General features: G+C 43.3%; 1 protein-coding gene across 2 annotated transcripts in view; it reads right to left on the reverse strand.

Moving 5' to 3' along the window:
• l(2)10685 (5-methylcytosine rRNA methyltransferase l(2)10685) overlaps window positions 1-19,299 on the reverse strand; it is a 31,661-nt gene extending 12,362 nt beyond the window's left edge. The window contains exons 1-4 of one of the 2 annotated variants that reach the window (XM_084596205.1): window positions 19,073-19,299; window positions 11,574-11,833; window positions 9,449-9,801; window positions 4,287-4,418 (exon numbers count right to left, since the gene is read on the reverse strand). In XM_084596205.1, coding sequence (XP_084452331.1) covers window positions 4,287-4,418; window positions 9,449-9,801; window positions 11,574-11,833; window positions 19,073-19,177 — 850 coding nt within the window. In that variant the 5' untranslated portion in view covers window positions 19,178-19,299. Of the gene's footprint in view, window positions 1-4,286; window positions 4,419-9,448; window positions 9,802-11,573; window positions 11,834-18,683; window positions 19,009-19,072 lie in introns of those variants that run through there. The other variant, XM_084596210.1, reaches the window with a different exon arrangement.
• Window positions 19,300-20,051: the final 752 nt, after the last annotated feature.

The raw sequence follows: 20,051 nt of genomic DNA on the forward strand, positions 1-20,051 counted from the left end.
TCCGCTTGTCTACCGTGAGCCAATGGCTTGGCACCACATTTGAATGTATCAAATACTAAAATATTTAAATCAGTCAATTACGGTGACATCGAGATGTGAAGAAGAAGAAGAACCCTCGGTCACCCAGAGCTAATTCTTTCGCTCCATATTCGGTTAAGCAGTGTTGAACCCTTCTTAGTTACTCATTAGTTCAGTTTTCTTTCAATAGTGCACTTCTAGCTTTCAGGGCCACCCTTCTAGACTATCTTAGGTATTCGTGTCAGTGATGGTTCGACACTGTAGTTGTATGGATCGCATTGATAGCACACGAAATAGAGCTTGTGAATTAATACTCGTACCAGTAATTCCACTCATTTCCTTGTTCCCCACAATCTTCTCATTTGAACATCGGAGCTTCACTCCTGGCACAGTTTAGCTTGCAAAAGGATATAAAACAAGCAGTCATCGCTAGGGACAAAAAGATTCACAAATAGTATGCCGCGACGGACAAGGACAAAGAAAGCACACAAATGAATTTTATTTCGCATCAAACCTTTCTTTTTGCAGTCAACCAAGCCATATCACATGCAATCACCCTTCTATCGCTCATGGAGCAAAATTGATGCAATACATCAGAACAACAGAAGAAATTTCAATGGGAAAGATGAAAACAAGTCATCCTAACCAATATTTAACAAGGTCATCAGGGAGGAAAACAACCGACAGCAACAAAGACAAAAAAAAAAAAAAAAAAGGATTTTTTACAGCTGTATAGTGGCTCAATAAGGAAAAAGCATGACCCAGACAAAACCATCAAAAACTGAAACAATAATTAACACCCACCTGAGGAGGGATAGCAGATGACCAACAAGAAACGTTCTTCTCGTCCTTCACGTTAGAATTTCTTCAGTGTGTCTGATTTACTGTGTAGGCTTTTGCTCCATAAGTATGCGATAGATGGGTGACTGCATGTGTGATACGGCTTGGTTGGCTACAAAAAGACAAGTTTGATGTGAAATAAAATTCAGTTGCTAGTGGTGCTAGTACTGTCATTTGTGTGCCTTCTTTGTCCTTGTCTGTCACGCAGTATTAATTGCGATTAAAAATGTACCAGTTAGCCCAAACAAAAGCTCTACTTACCAAAGGGGAAATCCACTTATGGAACCACCTTTGCGCTAAGTTAACATACAACTCGAGAACAGGCTGGTAAATTGCTGCCCAAAGCAGCCTTCTCACCCTCAGCATCAGCTTATCACTCTGAAGTCTCAGTAAACCAAATTTCAACTGCTGGCGTCGCATCACATACAGCTGCTATGCATGTGCCATGCAATTTATCGTGACGTCGTCGAACAATAGAGAAATAAAATAATTTTCATGGCATTTTTAAACAAGTTCGTCAATTCGATTTTCAGTTGTACATGGTTATACATTTACTTATCTAAACATATAGCTCAACTTACAAATTATATGCTATTTCACTGCCTAGGAAGGCTCTCGAATGGGGCAACTTTGTATATGAGCGGCCACATTTCACAGTGCAGCGGCAACCCATGTTTGGAATGAAACGACAGCCCGACACCAGCTATGCATGTGGAATCTATGCATGCGGCAATATATTTTCCTTTCTTCTTGTCATCTTTCTGCAAGAGACCATTTTTCAATACAGTTGTGATGTTTGCAGTGTGCAGTGGCGCGTTGGAAATAAGCAAGAAATGCGCTTTACAAGCAGCGACGAAAGAAAAGTAATGAAAGTAAGTTGCCACCAAAAGTGGGTTGGAACCGCACTGTGAACCGGTTCGGAATGGTTCCTTCAATTTGTTCCGATTCGGATTCAATTCGAAAATGGCGGAAAATATTCAGGTTTGGTTCGGTTCCGGACAAAAATTCGGGTTCGGTTCTGGTTTTCAGTTCGGTTACTCTTTGACGCCCTGCCTATGATGTCACATAACCCGCCCAGCCCCATTAACCCACCCACCAATCAGTGCCTGGCCATGTAAACTGCCAACTAACCCCTGACAGAGACGTCATCCAATTAACCACTGCAAACTTCTCAAATTAATCCTCATCCACCCACCTAGCTTTCCGCCACTCTCTGCTACGCTTTATTTCTCTTGGAATTCAATTGGTTACCCCTAGCGGCCATTGGTTAACCTCTCTTCACACTGCATGTCCTGCCCATGCCCATTTCTTCTTCTTGATTTCCACTAGAATGTCATTGATTCGAGTTTCTTTCTCTGATCCTCTCTACATGCTTCTTGTCTCTCAATGCTACACCTACCATTTTCTATTCCATAGCTTTTTGCATTCTGCATGCTTCTTGTCTCTCAATGCTACACCTACCATTTTCTATTCCATAGCTCTCTGCATTGTCTTCGACTTACCGTATTCACTCGACTACCCCCTCTTTTCACGATCATGATGACTAAAGTGAGAGAGGGGGTAATTAGATTCGAAAAATCTAAAATAAAGCAGCTCTCCCTTCTTTTCACAGCTACATCTAGAGGATACGAGCACAAGAAATAAAAATTTATTTGGCAAAAAGTTGGCAAACACCTTTGGCAGATGCAATTACAATTCACTTAAACTTTAAGCTGTAAGGCTGTAGGCAGCTCTCTACAAACTCTTCTAACTTCTATTATGAGTCTCGGATAGCTGACACCGAACCAAGCAACGCATGACCACGATACTCATGAAACCTGCCGAGCCGTGCCGATACCAAGCCCACGTAACAACACACTGATGGAGTTATCGGGGTTGCTTTTGACAGGTTTTCCACGTTTTATGCCGCCATCTGTCATGTAATGCCTCAGCAATATATGAAGCCGGAGATAACGATCCCGCCACAAACGCCACGCCACCACGGGACAGATCCGATTTGACGACAGAGTGAGCAGGCACGCTTGGTGGCCTTGGATACGTGCACATCCTCGCAAAAAAGGGTGTGCTTAGATTTTCACATAAACATTTCTTAAAAACTTTTTTTCACAATAACGGGCCGCTTGGATTAACGAAAAAATTAAGTAGAACCATTTTCGCTATCCCCCACATTTCTGCCCCATAGATGAGTACACTCAAATCTCATTATTGCGAACACCACATTAAAAAATTTTTCAAATTAACACATTTTTTAAGGATCTCCAGCAGATTTCTCATGTTTTCAATGTAAAACTACTTCAGAATTACGGGTTTCAATAAAGCATACATTTCAGAATAACATACTTTATTTTTTCTTCTATAATGTAGGAACATCAGTATTACGAATTCGGCTAAAATTAACAGCATAGTAGCTCGCAACTCTCGCGTGAAACAGAAACCGCCGTTTATGTGTATGTGGTCTGTAGCATCATCAGCATATGCAGTGCCAGCTCCTAGCGCCACCACAAAACTATAGTTTAATAATATGGAGCAGCCATTAGGCTTAGCCGCCTGTCTTTTTTTTTTTAAGATGTTGTGTGTCTTTCCTCGGTCGGTCGTTCGTGCCATACGTGCGTGCGAGTATATTTTTTTCTCACAGCTAATTGCAAAGTTTCTGCAAGATTTGACTATGATTATAGCCTGTGAAGGTGCCAAGAATGCAAGAGATCAACGCAGGGAAAGAGCCAATCGGCCTCTGGAGATAACTAGTATTGCCCCATCGACCACCACGATCATTTTGAAAGATCGAGATAGGATTTTCAAACTTCAAGGAACACTGAAGATGAGGTCATATGGAACTCTGATGTTTTTTTGTAAATGGACAAAGTCTGTACTTTCATTGCTCGATGGCATCACGCACCGATAAGGTGTTGCGCAAAGTGGAAGGCGTATGTGCTGGGTGTAATGCAGTGCTAGGTCGTGCTTCCTGCACGCGGCAAGAGAACATACCTAATTGATTTCTTCAAATAAATCAGCTTTGAAGTTAGTGCAACATTTTCATTTGAGGTTTTGCTTGTCTGTACACGTGCCTACTGCCAAGGTATGTCATTTTCATGCCTAGGTTTGACCACTGGCTTATAATCGCAGGTTTTTTATTACCAAAATATTTCAAAATAACGAATGATTTTTTGCGGCCCCACGGGATTTGTTATAATGAGATTTGACTCTATATACTTTCCTCTTCACACATACTGGTAACCTGCTAGTCATGATCACGGTCTGCGCGCACTGCTCAAATGAGTTACCTAAGTGCACATGTAAGCCTGAGGCATACCTTTGATTTTTTTTGCTCACAATGGCAACACCAACACCAGATCTTCTCAAGAATATGGCTTTTAATGCTTTGAACTTAGGACGTAGCCACCAGCATGAAGTGGCCAGAAGGGACATACCGGCCAATCCGGTGAATACGGTGGCCAGCAGCTTTCCACCTGGGGCAGCACATAGGTCCGCCACGTCATCCCCCTTCTGCAAGTCTAGGGCCAGCACAGGCAGCAGCGATGCAGCATCCAGGAGGTAGTAGTCTGCACACCACAAACAATCAAGTCAGTGTTGAGAACAGGCTACACCTGCATTAACCAAGTGCAGTACGACATTCCTCTGGGCAGCAGGAATAGAACACAAAGTTCTATTGCAAAAGCCATTATACATCTGAAACTGAAACTTGCCAGGGTAGGCAAAAAGCAAGTTGATACCAGGCAGTGGGTAACAATGCCATTGGTTTAGGGAACTTCAATTAAATAAACTTCAATAAATACGTCGGGCAGACAGGCCGCTGTATAAATGAGCGACTCAAGCAGCATGCGCGAAATGTAAAAAACAAAGATGACAGAAGTTTGCATCTTGTGTCACACATTCTTGATTGCAGGTGTGCACAGCGATTTTCTGATACGGCGATTCTGGGCAGAAGCAGAAATGAACGCACAAGGTTGGCTCTGGAAGCTTATCACATAAAGAAGAAAGCAGAAGACCGCATTAGCGATACTTCCACTTCACTTTACGCAGCCGAATATAAGTTCATGTGCTCGCGGCGTTGTTGACTTGCATTCAGTGACTAATTATCTTGCATTAAATGAGTGTCGATTTTTGCTTATTTTGCTCTGCTTGTGCTGTGTTGGCTGAGGACATGTATATGCGTTATCGTGAAGAATAAAGCAGTTGTTAGTTAGCGCCTGTCCTTGTGTTTGCCTCTTCTTTATGGACCGTGGTTAGTTTGCGCTTCAATTTACCTTGGGTCAAGGAACAGCAACGGAAAGTTATTAGTTGAGTTTGCAATAACTTACGAAACATGAGTACCCTTCTTCAGCAAACAGGAGAACCGGAAGTGGACACGGAAAGGCTCTAACGGGGGGGATTAAAAATGAAATTGCCTTCAAACTGTGTTCTAACCCTGCAATTGTGCAGGATGTAGAGGTAAGCGGAAAGGTTTGAACCAGTGAACACAGAATGATAAGGTTTCGAAAATGATCTGGATTTGATGAGGGAACAAACATATTAGTGAGGAAGGAGTCCATCAACGAATAAGCGGTAAGGAGAAAAGTAGAAAGATTCAGGATCTCATTGCATAACAGATATTCAGCGCTAACCAAGGAAGCCAACCTTAGCCTAGAAGCAATGAACAATAATTCCAGGGATATCATCAACTGTGTGTACGATAAAAGTAGACAGTGGATAGTTAGAAAGGATACCTGTAAACTATCTAAGGACACGAAAGATTTGATTAAGAAATGCCAAAGTATGAAAGCCTTCAACAAAACAGACAGAGTTATCAAAGCTAATCAATAAGCGTAAAGTGACTGAAATAAGGAAGCATAACATGCGAAAATTGACAGTGCTCAAAAGAATGGTCGTAGCCTGAAAGCAGTGAAGAGGAAATTGGGCACAGGCAAAAACCAGATGTATTCACTGAGGGACAAGGCTGGCAATGTCGTTACTAATATGAACAAGATAACCAAAGTACCCTAGATTCTATACTGATGTGAAAAGTAGTCAGGACAATAATGAGATTGGCAGTAGTGAAGGGAAATCAGACGTTCTGTCAGTAAAAGAACGAGGTTAAGAAATATTTAGAAACTATGAAAAGAGGGAAAGCAGCTGGGGAGGGCCAGGTAACTACAGATTTGTTGTAGGACAGAAGGGAGGATATCGTGCTAGAAAAACTGGCCACCCTGTATTCGCAATGCCTGACAACATTGAAGGTATTGGAATCATGGAAGAATGCAGGCATTATCAAAATTCATAAGGAAGGGGACACAAAAGAATTGAAAAATTACAGACCAATCAGCTTACTATATGCTTTGTAACAGGTATTTACTAAGGTAGTCATTGATAGGATCAGGACAACCTTAGACTCCAATCAACCAAAGGATCAGGCAGGTTTTTAGAAAGGGTGCTCTACTATCGATCGTATCTATACTGTCAACCAGGTGATAGAAAAGCGCTCAGAATATAGCCAGCTCCTATACATAGCATTCATTGACTATGACAAAGCATTTGACTCAGTCGAAACCTCAGCAGACTTGTGAGCATAGCGAAATGAGGATGTAGGCGAGCCAAATGTGAAATTACTGGAAGATATCTGTAGTGACTGCAGAGAAACAATAGTTCTGCATAAGGAAAGTAATAAAATTCCAATTAAGAAAGGTATTATGCAACCAAACACGATCTCCCCAGTGCTATTTACAGCTTGCTTAGAGGACGTACTCACAGATATGGAATGGGAGCAGTTAGGGATAAGGGTTGACGAGAATGTACCTCAGTAATCAGCGATTCACTGATGATACTGCCTTGCTAAGTAACTCAGAGGAGCAATTGCACAAATGATTAATGGCTTAGACAGGAGAAGCAGAAAGGTAGGCCTAAAGATTAATATGCAGAAGACTAAGGTGATGTTGACCAGCCTGGGAAAGGAACCGCAGTTTAAAACAGGTAGTGAAGCACTGGAAGTGGTAGGTGAATATGTCCACTTAAGACAAGTAGTAACCGCAGAGCCAGACCACAAAAGGGAAATAACTAGGAGAATAAGATTGATGGAGCGCATTTTGAAGGTACTCACATATTATGGCTAGCAGCTTACTGGTACTATTACTCCAGAAATCATATAAAGTAGAACCTCATTGATACATTCCCGGTTCATACTATATTTCCCATTTCATACGTTCAAAATTGTGGGCAGTAAAACACATCCCATAGAGTTACGCTATTTTTCGCCCGGTTAATATGTTCCTGGATAACACGATTTCCCGGTTACTATGTTCGAAATTTTGACAAACTGTGGTCTGGTCGTATAATATGTTTTGTGATCAACTGGAGATATGCTAACGAACACCCGTGACGTGCAAACTTGATCAGTGGCGATCACCCGCCATAGTTGCTTTCTTGCAGTGCCTAGGTGCAACAGGGCGAAGCATCAAAGAAAGCCAACGAGCCAACATATGAGGCACCCATTCCCACAGAGAGAAAAGAGGTGGCTTCTTTTGTGGTGTCATAGAGGCCCAGGCATGAACTATCAGTGAAAGCTCGTTAATTCGAATTTCGATTATTCATATTTTCTAATAATTCGAACTACAGTACTTGTTCCGGCCTAGCTCTATAGAGGTCTGTTTATAAAAAAGGCCTTTAATTCGAACGCGAGTCGGTTCCGATATGGATAATTCGAAGTAAGCGCTTCCGTGTCTAGGCAGCCTGGCGCCCAGCCTCATGGCCACAGAAAGGGGCTCCGCGATAGGGCGGCATGTTTAGTGGCAGGGCACGTCCAAAAAAATACGAGGGACTTTAGCGACTAAAGTAGTGAAAGGCGAAAGCCTGAGAAGTCTCATCTTGTCTAGCGTTCGTGCCATCTGCAATCCCACACTTGATCGCCCGCCAAGGAATGCTACGCACCACGTGACAGGCAATGGCATACCACCCAACTGCACACTTGGAAAAAGTGTGACAGATACTGCGCCTTTCTTCCAGAAGTCTCATCTTGTCTAGCGTTCCTGCCATCCGCAATCCCACACTTGAATGCGCAACAGGAACAATAGCGTACCATCTAAACACACACTTGGAGAAAGTGTGACAGATACTGCGCCTTTCCTACAGAAGTCTCAAAGGAACGCCACCCCACAGGAGCAATGGCTTACCATCCAAAGCACACTTGGAGAAAGTGTGACAGATACTGCACCTTTCCTCCAGAAGTCTCATCTTGTCCAGCGTTCCTGCCATCTGCTACCCCACATTTGAATGCGCGACAGGAGCAGTGGCCAGGAGCAATGGCATACCATCCAAATGCACACTTGGAAAAAGTGTGACAGATACTGCGCCTTTCCTCCAGAAGTCTCATCTTGTCTAGTGTTCCTGCCATTTGCAATCCCACACTTGAACGCGCGCCAAGGAACACCACGCGACAGCCGCCACAACAGCGGGACGCACTTTGTCCACGACAGTATGAGCCCTTAAAGGCTTTCGCCTTAAAACGAGGACTGAAGATAAAACCAGGTAAAATTATGGAAGTGTGAATAAAGCCTAAATGGCACCATGGCTGGCACGGCGCCAGATGGAAGGGGTTAGTGGCCACGGCGGTGGCTGCCTGCTTTTCTCTTCCGTACAACCCCCGAAGCTTGCAACTAAAGCTAGCTGAGGCTATGAATGGGCTGTGCACCCCTGGAGGCACATATGACGACTATGTCGCTGTAGATGCTGCCGTCGTGGCATCAGAGTGCCAGAGCATTGCTCAGATCATTGCGAATTCAGTCACGAGTGAAGGCAGTGACTGCGATGACGAGGAGCACGAGCTGCACGATTCCAAGAAGTTGACAGAACCGAGCTTTAGAGAAGCCGTCGCGGCTCTGGACCTCAAAGCAACACTGACACCAATGCGGCGTTCTAGGCTACTAGAAACGCATGGTGCTTTCCAGCAAGCGAAAGAAACTGCAATCCACCATTCTCAAAATTTTAAGTAAGCTTTTTTTTTTTTTTTTCATTTTAAGCTCAATAAACAGATTCAAGCCAAAGCTGCACAGTTTTGTTTTATTTTTGGAACTTTCTTCACTGTCGCGTTTTCCTGGCTGTTACGTTCTTTTTTCCCCGGTCTCGTGAAGAATGTATGAATGGAGTTCCACTGCATGTATGAAATATAAAAAAATGTCTGTAATTATACATACATGTCTTGCTCGAAATCTTTGCCTCAATCTATCGAAAAGATGAAACAGCTAATGAGCTGCGCTTAAATTTTGCATTGGGAAATACCGTAATCGTCGGCAAATTTTTTCTCTAGAGAGAGAGATGAGCAGTTCGACGTCACAAAGCGGTACATGAGCAGCGAGGGAAGCTGTTTAACATACAGCCATCATGCAAGCTTTGAAGTTCATGCACTGACACCCCCCAGTACACGGCTCGCATTTCTGCGTTTTACCTTCAACAAAATGCTGCACGCGATTTCAGAATCAGCCTAATAATTTCAGTCATTGAGCCACTGTGGCGGCTGGAGCAGAAAAAAATGTGCTGGCTGTAAAAAAAAAAAGAAAAAAAAGCAGCAAAGTGCTTTGCAGTGGCATAACCTGAGCCCACTCACCAAGGAGCCGGGAGGTGCCGGATCGCCGGGGTGAAGGAAAGGTTGAGATGTCACCCATGCCAAACAGGGCAGCGTCCAGCCGTCCCGGGAATAGGGCACCCTCCCCTTCTGGCGTCCACTGCTTCAAGGGCAGGCGCAGCTGGCTGTCCGGACGGTAAAAGTTCCGGTACCCTGCTTCGTCCACCTGCTCCTCTTGGAATACCATCCGTGAGCTGGGCACAAAGCTCAGCAACGAGGAGGAAGAGGAAGGCCCAACACCAGGCATGTAGCGCGAGCTCTCGTCAAAGAAACTTCCTTCCTCAACATCCTGTGCATCCTTTTCAGCCTCCGGCGGAGGCTCGGTCAGCTCCAGACTGCAATAGGTTGACATGACAAACACTCAGGACTTTATTTTCTCATTAGTATAGATTAAAGCATGAGCAGAGAAAGACAAAAGAAATTTATGAGGGGCATTGAAGCTCCGCCTTTAAGGGTAAGACGCAATAGCTTAAGCTACCAGCTTACATATAAAGCCCCGATTTAATCAAGCCGTACAAAAGTGCCTGCGTGGCCTAGGGGTAAGGTGAATACAAGGGTCCTGACAACCTGATTCTGATTGTGAAAGCAGTGGAGCAAGTTGGCAGCTCCTGCCATATGATTTTTTTATTCACAACGCCACCACTGGTGCGCCAATGCCAAATTTTTGGTAAACGGGGTGTTAACATGCCAAAGCTATCTACATAATACAAAGTTAAAGCACAGCATGCTCTGTGGTCTGCTTCTGAGGAGCATCACTGGATATGTGCTGATGGCACACCAGATGATGCCACATTCTAGCCAGTGGTGAACATGCTTGCCACGTGGGATCCAATCATCCAATCAGCGTGCAGAAGCCGATCACACTATGTTCTAAATGTCTAATGCCTTGCATATGATTACAAAGAAGAAAACAAGCAACTGAAAATTCAATGCCTCTGATCCTACAGCAACCAAAATTCATGTCGCAGTATGTCAGAGCCAAACAGATGCTAAATTTATAAATGAAATTTTGCTCAGTGGTAAATTTTCTTATTCATGCATGAAGCCTTTTTTAAGCATCCTGATGGTGAAGACCAATCAGCCACAAGTATGATGTCGCTTTACACCAGCAAAAGTGATGACACTAAAATTCATATAAATCTCATTCTCCAGACAATATTAAATTTAGTATCAAACAGAATCTCCATTTCAGTTTCCACAACCAAACCCTGTCATGCTACAGTGACGTACACCTCTTCACGTAATGTTACAATGAACCATGGTTGCCATTTCATACAAAAATACCTAAGATGATTGCAGCACCATCTAATGTCAAATTTACAAAGCGCTTAATTGGCAATGCAGAGGGAGCGTTGCTTTTCACTGTAGGCCACAATGAAGAGTATAAGTCACAGAAAAAATGCCGAACACACCGGAAAGAAAAAAATCCCTGCACTTACAGGGACCATGAGAATATATTTACCAAGCTAGAAAACACACATGAATGATTGGTATTCCAGCTCTTATAATCATAATGAAAAGTCTTCTACAATAGCTTCACTAACACTAAAAATATTGGTGATAAAAAATTACCTTCCTTCGCTTCGGCTTTAACGTAAAAGATGTCAATGGACAAGAGAAAATAATGAGTACGCTTTGTGCCCATTAAGAGGGTGTGACCAGGATGCCCACTTGATGTCAGTAGGGCAAGAGTGGCTAAGAGAGCAGAGTGAGGTGTCACCCTAATCGGTTGTCAGCAGCTGCACGAAGCAATTTTCGCATGTTACTTGTTCATTATAGGGTTTAAGCACAGGTTTTAAGCCGACTTAAACACTCCCAAACACCATCAGATCTCTTGCCATCAAAAATGAGCGATTGATATGTGGTCACGAGGTGGGATACAGTTATAATGGCAAGAAATCCCTGCAAGATGATATTTGAGTCTGCTTTATGCAATTTTAAATGCCAAAATAAAACTGTAAATGCTTCTTTCTTTGACATTCCAGCATGCTTACAATATATAATTTCCACCAAACTTCAGTATACGCTTTGGTGAATAGCTGCTATCCTTCATCTCCGAATTTTGCACCACAATACAAAATGGCACTGGGCTGGCATGACGACCCACCTGGGCCCCTCCTGGGCAACGGTGCCGGCAGCAGTCTGTGCGCGGCGTGCGCACAGTGCGCGCAAGCTGAGGGCACCCAGTTCGCGTAGCTGCTTCCACACCGCACTGTGCTCGGACAGGAAAGGGTTGGGCATGGCACACGGTTTGTTGGGGCACAACAGGGCCAGCCGCACAGAGGGCCACAGATCCCCATACACACCCGCGTAGAACTCATCGAAGTGGCGAAGCGCCCGTTGCGTGCCCTGGTTCTCTGGCCGCACCTGCGTGAAAGACAAACCCCACACCCCAGTCCCAAATATATTCTTCATCACTGACTGAATCCACAGAGCAAGCCGAAAACCTTACCCACCCTTGTCCAGTTAACCCTGTGTCATGACTCTTGCAACCGCCTGTATTCCTGCAAGCTTCCTTATCTTATCCACTCAATTTAGTGTTACGTTTCCTGCTCTGCAGTTCACTCCTTTAACCTTATCCTCGTCAGCCTAACACAGAGTCCCATGCTGCTGCAAACTTCCTTATCTTACTGCCCAAGTGATCCTTACCTTAAAGGACAATAATATTATATACCGAAGCCCACTGAAGCCCATTTCTTCTTAATTTCAGCAGTGGTACCATTATCACATGCAACTAAATTTCGCCTCAATTTGCTGAAACAGAAGCCAAAAGTTACGGACTACACAGATATGCTAAGAACGTCCCACAAATGGTCCGAACACATTCCTAAACAGAACCTTCTGCATTTGTTACAAGTGCATTGTAACCAAACGTCTGTCACAAGGAGGATTGCATCCCTGTTTACAGGTGCCCATGGAAGTAATCATGAAATTAAAGACATGAAAGCGCATTGCACTTCGCTGTGCAACCTGTGCAATGCACTCCTCAAAGTTGTTAGACAATTCAGGGCACTCTAAACTATGTGACCCCGTGATAATAAAAATTTCTCATCTCAAACATTTTGCAATAGTTCCCAAACAAGGACAGCATGAGCAAATTCATTCATAGCAGGGCTAGATATCTAGCACCAAAGGTGATATGGAACAAACAAAATACCTACGCTACTTGAAAATTTTACAACTACTCTGTCAGGTTCACAGAGTAGTCAATGATTACCAAGATAGTCCCATTCAGAGCTGAAAGTTTGGCTTGGTTTATAAGCTTTAATGTCTCAAAGGACACAGTGAAGAGATCTCTGAACAATTTCAAAAACCCAGGGTTCTCTCTTTAATGTGCAATGGCATCATACAGTACAAGGGCACCTAGCATTTCGTCCGCATTGAAACACAGCTGCCACGGCCAGAATCGAGCTCGCATCATTTATCAGCAGTGAATGACTCAACTGCGAGCCACCCTGGCAGGGCATGTGTAGCTGAAAGTGTTTACGCATTAAGCCAGCATTTTATAGCAGTTGGCACTGCACAAAACATGGTGCCCACAGTTGGTCTGTTATGAACATGAGAAATTTCTGTCCAGTGGCCCTCAGTGCGGCAATAACTGCTAGAGCCAAAGGGTGCATGTTCAGACCTTCAAAAGGCACCAGCTCAAAGGGCAACTCCAGGGTTTTTTGATCATGTTGAGTTTGGAATCCCATCACATCCCTTAAGATCCCTTCTCTCCAGTAGAAAAACCATCCTAAAATGACAAGCACAAGTATTTTAAAACAACCAAAATGAAGACGAAACCAAAAGTAGGTTTCGGCAACCTATGACGTCGTCAAATACCAAGCTACGGTGTCACAGGTACGACCGCAAAAACAATCATGCACACGTTAATTAGCTAAACTAATGATTGTATGTGGCAGCTGGGATAATTAATTGTCTTAAATGACTGAAAGCAAGCTCAAAATACTGTCCTAAAACAAATGAAGAGTGAATATAGATGGCTGTTCGTTCAGTTACATCATGCACCCAACGTTGCTTGCAGAAAATCTCCTGGATTAATGCCACGAATTGGGAGTTATTAAAATTCATTTGCACTGCAACAAAACATTCGAGCACTGTGAAATTAGGTACAAATGACCAAAAATCGCAGGAGAATGTACCATGTAAGCTTCAGTAAAATGTGTGCAGGTTGAAAAAAATGCCAGAGTTGCCCTTTAAGGATCCAGATTCAAAGGAGAGGAAAGAGAAGCATTAGACTACAATTCAACTCTGCTGACGCAAGCATTGCCCCTAAAACAACATATGCATGTGCAGCTACATCACTTCCCTTCGGATTTGTACACTGGTGTCATCTTTTCATAGCTCTTACCTACCCTCAAGGTAGGCACCATTTCCGGTTTTTTTTCCAATTGATTGTAGATACTCTCGGACTTTCCCACTCATATTCCATCCTTGCCCACCACAGTATTATGCGAGCATGAACATCTTGCACCATTTGCTAGTGGCAATAAGAGCCCTATTTGGTTCACCTCAAAGGGACCTTGTGCACATGTTTATAAACCTGCCCATGTGGTTCATAGATGTATGTCAGCAAAATCCAGCACAAACAACTGCACAGGGTGTGGAGAAACTGTAAGCACGGAGAGAGACCGCAGAAGAAAAAATTGATCACAGCCTAATCATCATCATCATCATCATTAAGATTATACCCACTGCAGGAAAAAGGTCACTCCCATATTATTCTAACTAAACCGGTCCTATGCTAGCTGCATCCACATGACCCCTGCGAACTTCTTAACCTCATCTGCCCACCTAACTTTCTGCGACCCCTCGCTACAGTTTCATTATCCATTTTGCTACCCTTTGCGACCATCGGATATCCCCGCTTCGCACTACATGCCCTGCCCATATGTTCTTGATTTCCACTAGAGTATATTGTTAACTCAAGTTATTTCTCTGACCCACTCTGCACGCTTCCAGTATATTTAATGTTACACCTATCATTTTGCGTTCCATAGCTCTCTGCATTGTCCTAAACTTAAGTAGAACTCTTTTCACTAGCCTCTGTGTTTCAGCACCGTAAGTGAATACAGGTAAGATACAACTGTTATATACTTTCCTCTTGAGTGATACCGGTAAGCTGCTGGTCATAATATTCGAGTACCTTCCAAATGCGGTCCATCCCAATCTTATTCTCCTTATTTCCTTTTCATGGTCCAGATCTGCAGTTACTACCTGTTCCAAGTATACATATTTGCCTACCACTTCGTTCCGCTACCTATTGTAACCTTACATTGTAATCCTATTGTAAACAGCCTGACAGGGCCCAAAAAGCTTGTTCCAACAGTCTGCAACCGGGTCATAAAAAACTGTGCTAGATAGAAACCACAGCACACTCGAGATACAAGCAGCTAGCTGCCTGCAAGTCCCATTCAGAAAGCGCCATTGTTGTAAATGTTCATTACAAAGTTACAGCAAACGCAAAAGACAGGATGCATAGTAATGCTGTCTACTGATGCCGTTATTTCACTAGTTGTGAACAATCGGAGGAAAGTGCCAATAAAATAAACATTTTTGAATGAATGCCCTTCATAAGGTTGGAAACATTTGTCACAATCCTCCAGGAAGTCATTGCCATTAGAAAACAGGTTTCCTTTCTTCAGAAGGCTAATTGAACACAATGTTCATGCAGGGTAAAAGTATGACTAACTAAAAACCTTGGTGTTAAATATTTCCCTTTTTTGCCTAGAGAATGCCAACACTATCAAGGGCATGTGTGAAGTGACAAGCGCAGCAGCCTAGAGCTAATTTCCTGACTAATTTTAGCCTGTCGGCTTATTACATCAGAAGGTGATTTTTAAAGCTTAGCGACGGGCTTCCATGAAACACATGGTACATTATACACATAACCTGAATAAGGGAAGCTGAGAGCCAGCCCCACCACTGATTGGACTATAGGCTTCATCTAGTTCTGGCATGTAGCGGCAAACATCCCTCATCCCTGATGGATCAAAGGCCTATGTCCCAGTTGTAGAAGTCATGTCGCCTTCTGCACGTTTGTCTGAACCTTGCCTACACAAATGAGCAGCGGACATACACAATCAGGTTTAGTCAGCGCAGTATGGCCGCTCGTGACTTGTCTGCGATACTGCAATTACAATGAATAGGTTAAGACTTGTCACATAATATTTCCATACTACCAAAGTGGATGTGCACTGGCAGGTTTGAAGATTTTAGCTACTTCGAAACTCTCAAACATATGGCAAGCAACCACACTGGGGAAGGGGACACAGAATCAAGAATCACATTTCTCATTCCCATTCTCTGTTCGACATTCCTCCATGTATGAAAAAAATAAGAGGGTGCTGCCCTTCAATTGCAACTGGCTTTTTCGTACTGAAGAACCATACTTGGAGCTGGTGACTATTTCATTCGTGACTATGATGCACAGTAAGAGGGGAAAAAAAAATCTTAGCACTTCTTTTAGAAGCGACTTCAAACCTGGTACATGCACTCTTCCTCAGAATGTATCATCAGCCAAACTATACCCACTGCAGGGCAAAGGCTTCTCCCGTATTCCACCAATTAACTCCATCAATCCCCTCTGCCGTATCAGATACCAAAAAAATTTAACACTGTGAAGGAAAACACTGCTTGTGTTCTAGGCTGTTCGAATAGAAAGGAATAGAACCCATAATAACGCGAGTAAATTTTCTTCTGAGGTCTTGATATTACATGGCACGAAAAGAGCAAGGAGGATCGAGGCAGAGAGATCGGAGGTGGCTACAGCTCATTTAGGCTATGGCTCCACTACTCCAGCTTTTTAATTATGTGCGTGAATAGAACTATGGCAAAACACCCCCGAGGAGTGTGTGCAAAGAGGCAAACTAATGAAGAGTAGTAATTATGGTTTGCTGGTTCACTGCACAAAACCAAAGCAGTGCAAACAAAAGACAAAGTCAGAAGACAAACACACACACACTCACTACCATCAACTGAGAAACGGTTTATTGCATAAGCACTATATACCAATGGGAAGGAACAAAAACAGCAAAGACATGACATATTCTTAAGAATTAAAAAGCTGAAAAGGGATACAAACATAGAGATTAATAATCTTGAGAGTCAAGATAAGTAGTTTCTTCTGCAAAAAGCATATTCAAAGGCGTTCTCACACATCTCTCTCCTCATGTGTTTGAACAAAGCTTCGTAGCTTTCCCTGCCTGCTTTTTCTTGGCACCATCTTGGAATGTGTGTCTAGTGAAGCTTCAAGGCACACTTTCCGCATTTTGGAAGCTTGGGAATACTTCCGATGCACTATCAAGCCGCTTGTGAATTTGACTGGTCGAAAAAAGGCTAAAACGGTTTCCAGGCAGCAAATTTCTAGTTTGGAAAGAGTGGTTGTCCACCCTCTCACTCCAACACAGGAAGAGTTGATAGCTCCCTTACCAAAGTCATTCCGATACAGTTATAGAAATGGTTCTCTCTCTCCATGCTAACCGACTACAGTGGCTCACACAATGGATAATGAAGTAACTGACTGCTGGAAAACCCAGATTTCTCACAAAGGCAGGAGAAGCAGAAATAAAATAAAATTTTTAATGGCCATGAGATTTCAAATGAAGTGTTTTTTGTTTTTTCAAAGCATGCATGTGAGGAGTAGTCCGACAATATCATATCTTATCTGTTAGAAAATCAGCCCCTTTCAAGTCTACTATTACACAGAGGAAGCTAGCTCCATCAATCAATCAGCATCATTTTGTCAAAATGTCATCACACTGACTGTTCAAAGAAAAAAATTTACATTAGGCTAAGGAGGAAATAAAATCGGGCAGTGCGTATTGTATTATTGGCACCCTAGAGTTGGAGCAGCTCAGTTATAAATCTAATATAAAATCTGAAAAATTCGAGGGTGCTGCCCTCAATATTGTTCCCAGTTGTTCCAGAATTTCTGGGCATATCAAAATCTTGCAAAGCATGCACTGCCACTATGCCCCCAGTTAGAAACACAACCAAGAGGTTTTGATCGCTTGCAGTGCTCTCTAGCATCCAAAAGTAGGTAGAGAGGCTGGCTTCCATGTTTCATTGATTGAAACTATGGTTAATAATCTTCTAAGAGATGCCTGTACATGAATTATCGCAAGGCACTAGAGTTGCCGCCAACCTTTACAACCACAAAAAAAAAGATGTTATATTGAAACAAAGAGGAAGCAGGACAAGCCGGCATCAAATTTTTTCTTCCTCATAACTAATTTCCCGGTATCAGCAGCCCCTCATGTTCACTTAGACCGGGAAGGGCTTGTGTACCACTTTACCATGAAAAATGCATGACAGGCAAAACTGAGCACTGTTTGAATGAGAGACTGTGAAGCACTCCAAACTAAACCTGGACAAGGACATTTCAGCTGTACACTAGAGTGCAGGTGACGATACACCTGCCCTTGATTATCTCACCCACAGGAAGTATAAAAGCGAGCCATTCAAACGGACGAATTAAGCCAGAAATTACCTCCCTGGTTTAAGCAATGGGCATACTTTTTTTACTTCATCTAGAAAATTTCCCAGCAAGTGAATCAGCCCCTGCTCTACTGAGAAGGTTGATTAAAAGGAGTGGTCAAGTTTGGCACTTAATTGTGTGCAAAATGAGTGTTCCCATTTTTATTTCCCCCACATGTTCAAAAGTCAGTGGGCAAGGGTCATTATTGAAGCTTTGATTATCAAACAGGGGAGCTCAAATGCATTGGATCAGTGTTTAAAGAAAAGCAAATAAGTGGCTTGCTCATTAAAGGCACTGCAAGGCAACATGTTTCTGTGACAGTATACTAACAGCGCACAATCAAATTAATGATTATTTTGTGTACTGTCAGTACAATCCGATATCAACTCATACAGCTATCCTTTCCCTGTCTTCAGCATATAACTGTACACTGGTTCCAAAAGAATGTAAACTAACTAGTTCATAAAAAGTCATGCTCCAGAGAACTCTCAATTCTGCTGCATTTAATTTATACATATCATGGCTGGCATAGTAATGGAACTAACGGAGCCTCAACAAACACAACAAAGAAAAAAAAGAGATATATGAGCTGAAAGCCAGTCCTTGCGTCGCAACCTTTCAGGTGCATGTCTTCGTGCAGTTCTTTTTAAGCGGAAAGCCGTGTCACTGTACCCGGCTACTAACAGCAGATTCACATGAAGAAAAAATAGATGCAGTAGTCGCTCCTTCACTCACGGTTGGCGTGTGAAGATCGTTGACGAAAAGAGTCAATCACTTCATCGTAACACGTAGCTTAGGATCCAGTGTCGTGCTGAACAGGAACGTGTTACTTTCGGTTTAGGCACATTTACCGCGAGGTTCCATACAACGCTCTCAACCTTCCTTGCGCCATTCCTTTGACTTTTTCTTGCCCATCGCGCACCGCTCGTGCGCGGAACAGGGCCGCGGAAGCACCACTTGACTATCGTCACCAAAGCAATTCGACAGACTCAGACAAGGGCCTCAACGTCGCTTACCACGCGGATGATTAACGCTACAGCTTTCAGCACCCACGCAACGGAGCAAAGCGCGCGTGCTCATGAATGCACGCATGAACGGAGACGTCTTGGCGATCCACAGCTTACCTTAAAAGCATAGCTGCGCAGGGTGCTTGTCGAAAGCCTCCGCAACTGCATGAGAACTTCGGAACCCGCTGACCACGTGCGAAGCGCTACAGAGACCTCAAACATCAGAAATACCCCTCGGCACGCGCGCCCACGATTGACCTCAAGGAGGGCGGAGCTTCTGTCCTACACGTGACCTGGCAGACGGCGCGCTGGATTTGAACAGGTCCTCCTCATATGTTTTATTTTTTTAGTAAATATTTTGTGGCACAGTTATATTAAATGAGTTACTGATTCAGACCAGTTGATGGTCTATGATACATATTACGTTGTTGATCGATCGAATGAGAAAAGTACCGGTGCGGACGAAAGTGAACGGAGCTATTTTCCTCTTGTTCATGCGTTGCAATGTAATTGAAACTGGCAATTCGTGGCGTGTGCGAATCGGTAGTAGACGCCAGTGCCTTATAGCTTAATTGGATCAATATTCTTTTTCTTTATCTCCAGTAAGAGAGGTGATATTTTAATTTGAAGGGAAGAGCGTGCTCCGTTTACTTCTGTCCGCACCTGTACATCATTCTGACTGGTTATAGACACAATAGACCGTATAGAAAACAAAGTATCGAACTGGTCAAATCATTATAAAAACGTAGTGTACGACTCCTGTCGGTGTCAACTGGTCTAAAGAAATCGCACAGCTAGGTGGTGCAGCTAACGATGGAACATCGATCGATCGTGTAACGTACGATTTTTTTCGAGGTGTGCAGACCGTGCAATCATTGAAGGACTCTTTGCAGACAGTTAACTCGTTTGAGGATGCACAGCGATCCACAGGCACTACAGTGAGTGTGAATTAAGTATTCTCAGTGTACAGACCTGAATAAAAGGGGCGAAACTCACCCTATTTTACAATACAGCGCGTGTTTCCGAGATCTCCCAAGGGTGTTCAAAGTACGCGGGCGAAGTTTAGATCATATATGACAGAAGAAAAAATAAAACG

The sequence above is a fragment of the Amblyomma maculatum genome, chromosome 1, assembly GCF_055883805.1.
Source record: "Amblyomma maculatum isolate TAMU_Amacu chromosome 1, ASM5588380v1, whole genome shotgun sequence".
NCBI classification, from domain to species: Eukaryota; Metazoa; Arthropoda; class Arachnida; order Ixodida; family Ixodidae; genus Amblyomma; species Amblyomma maculatum.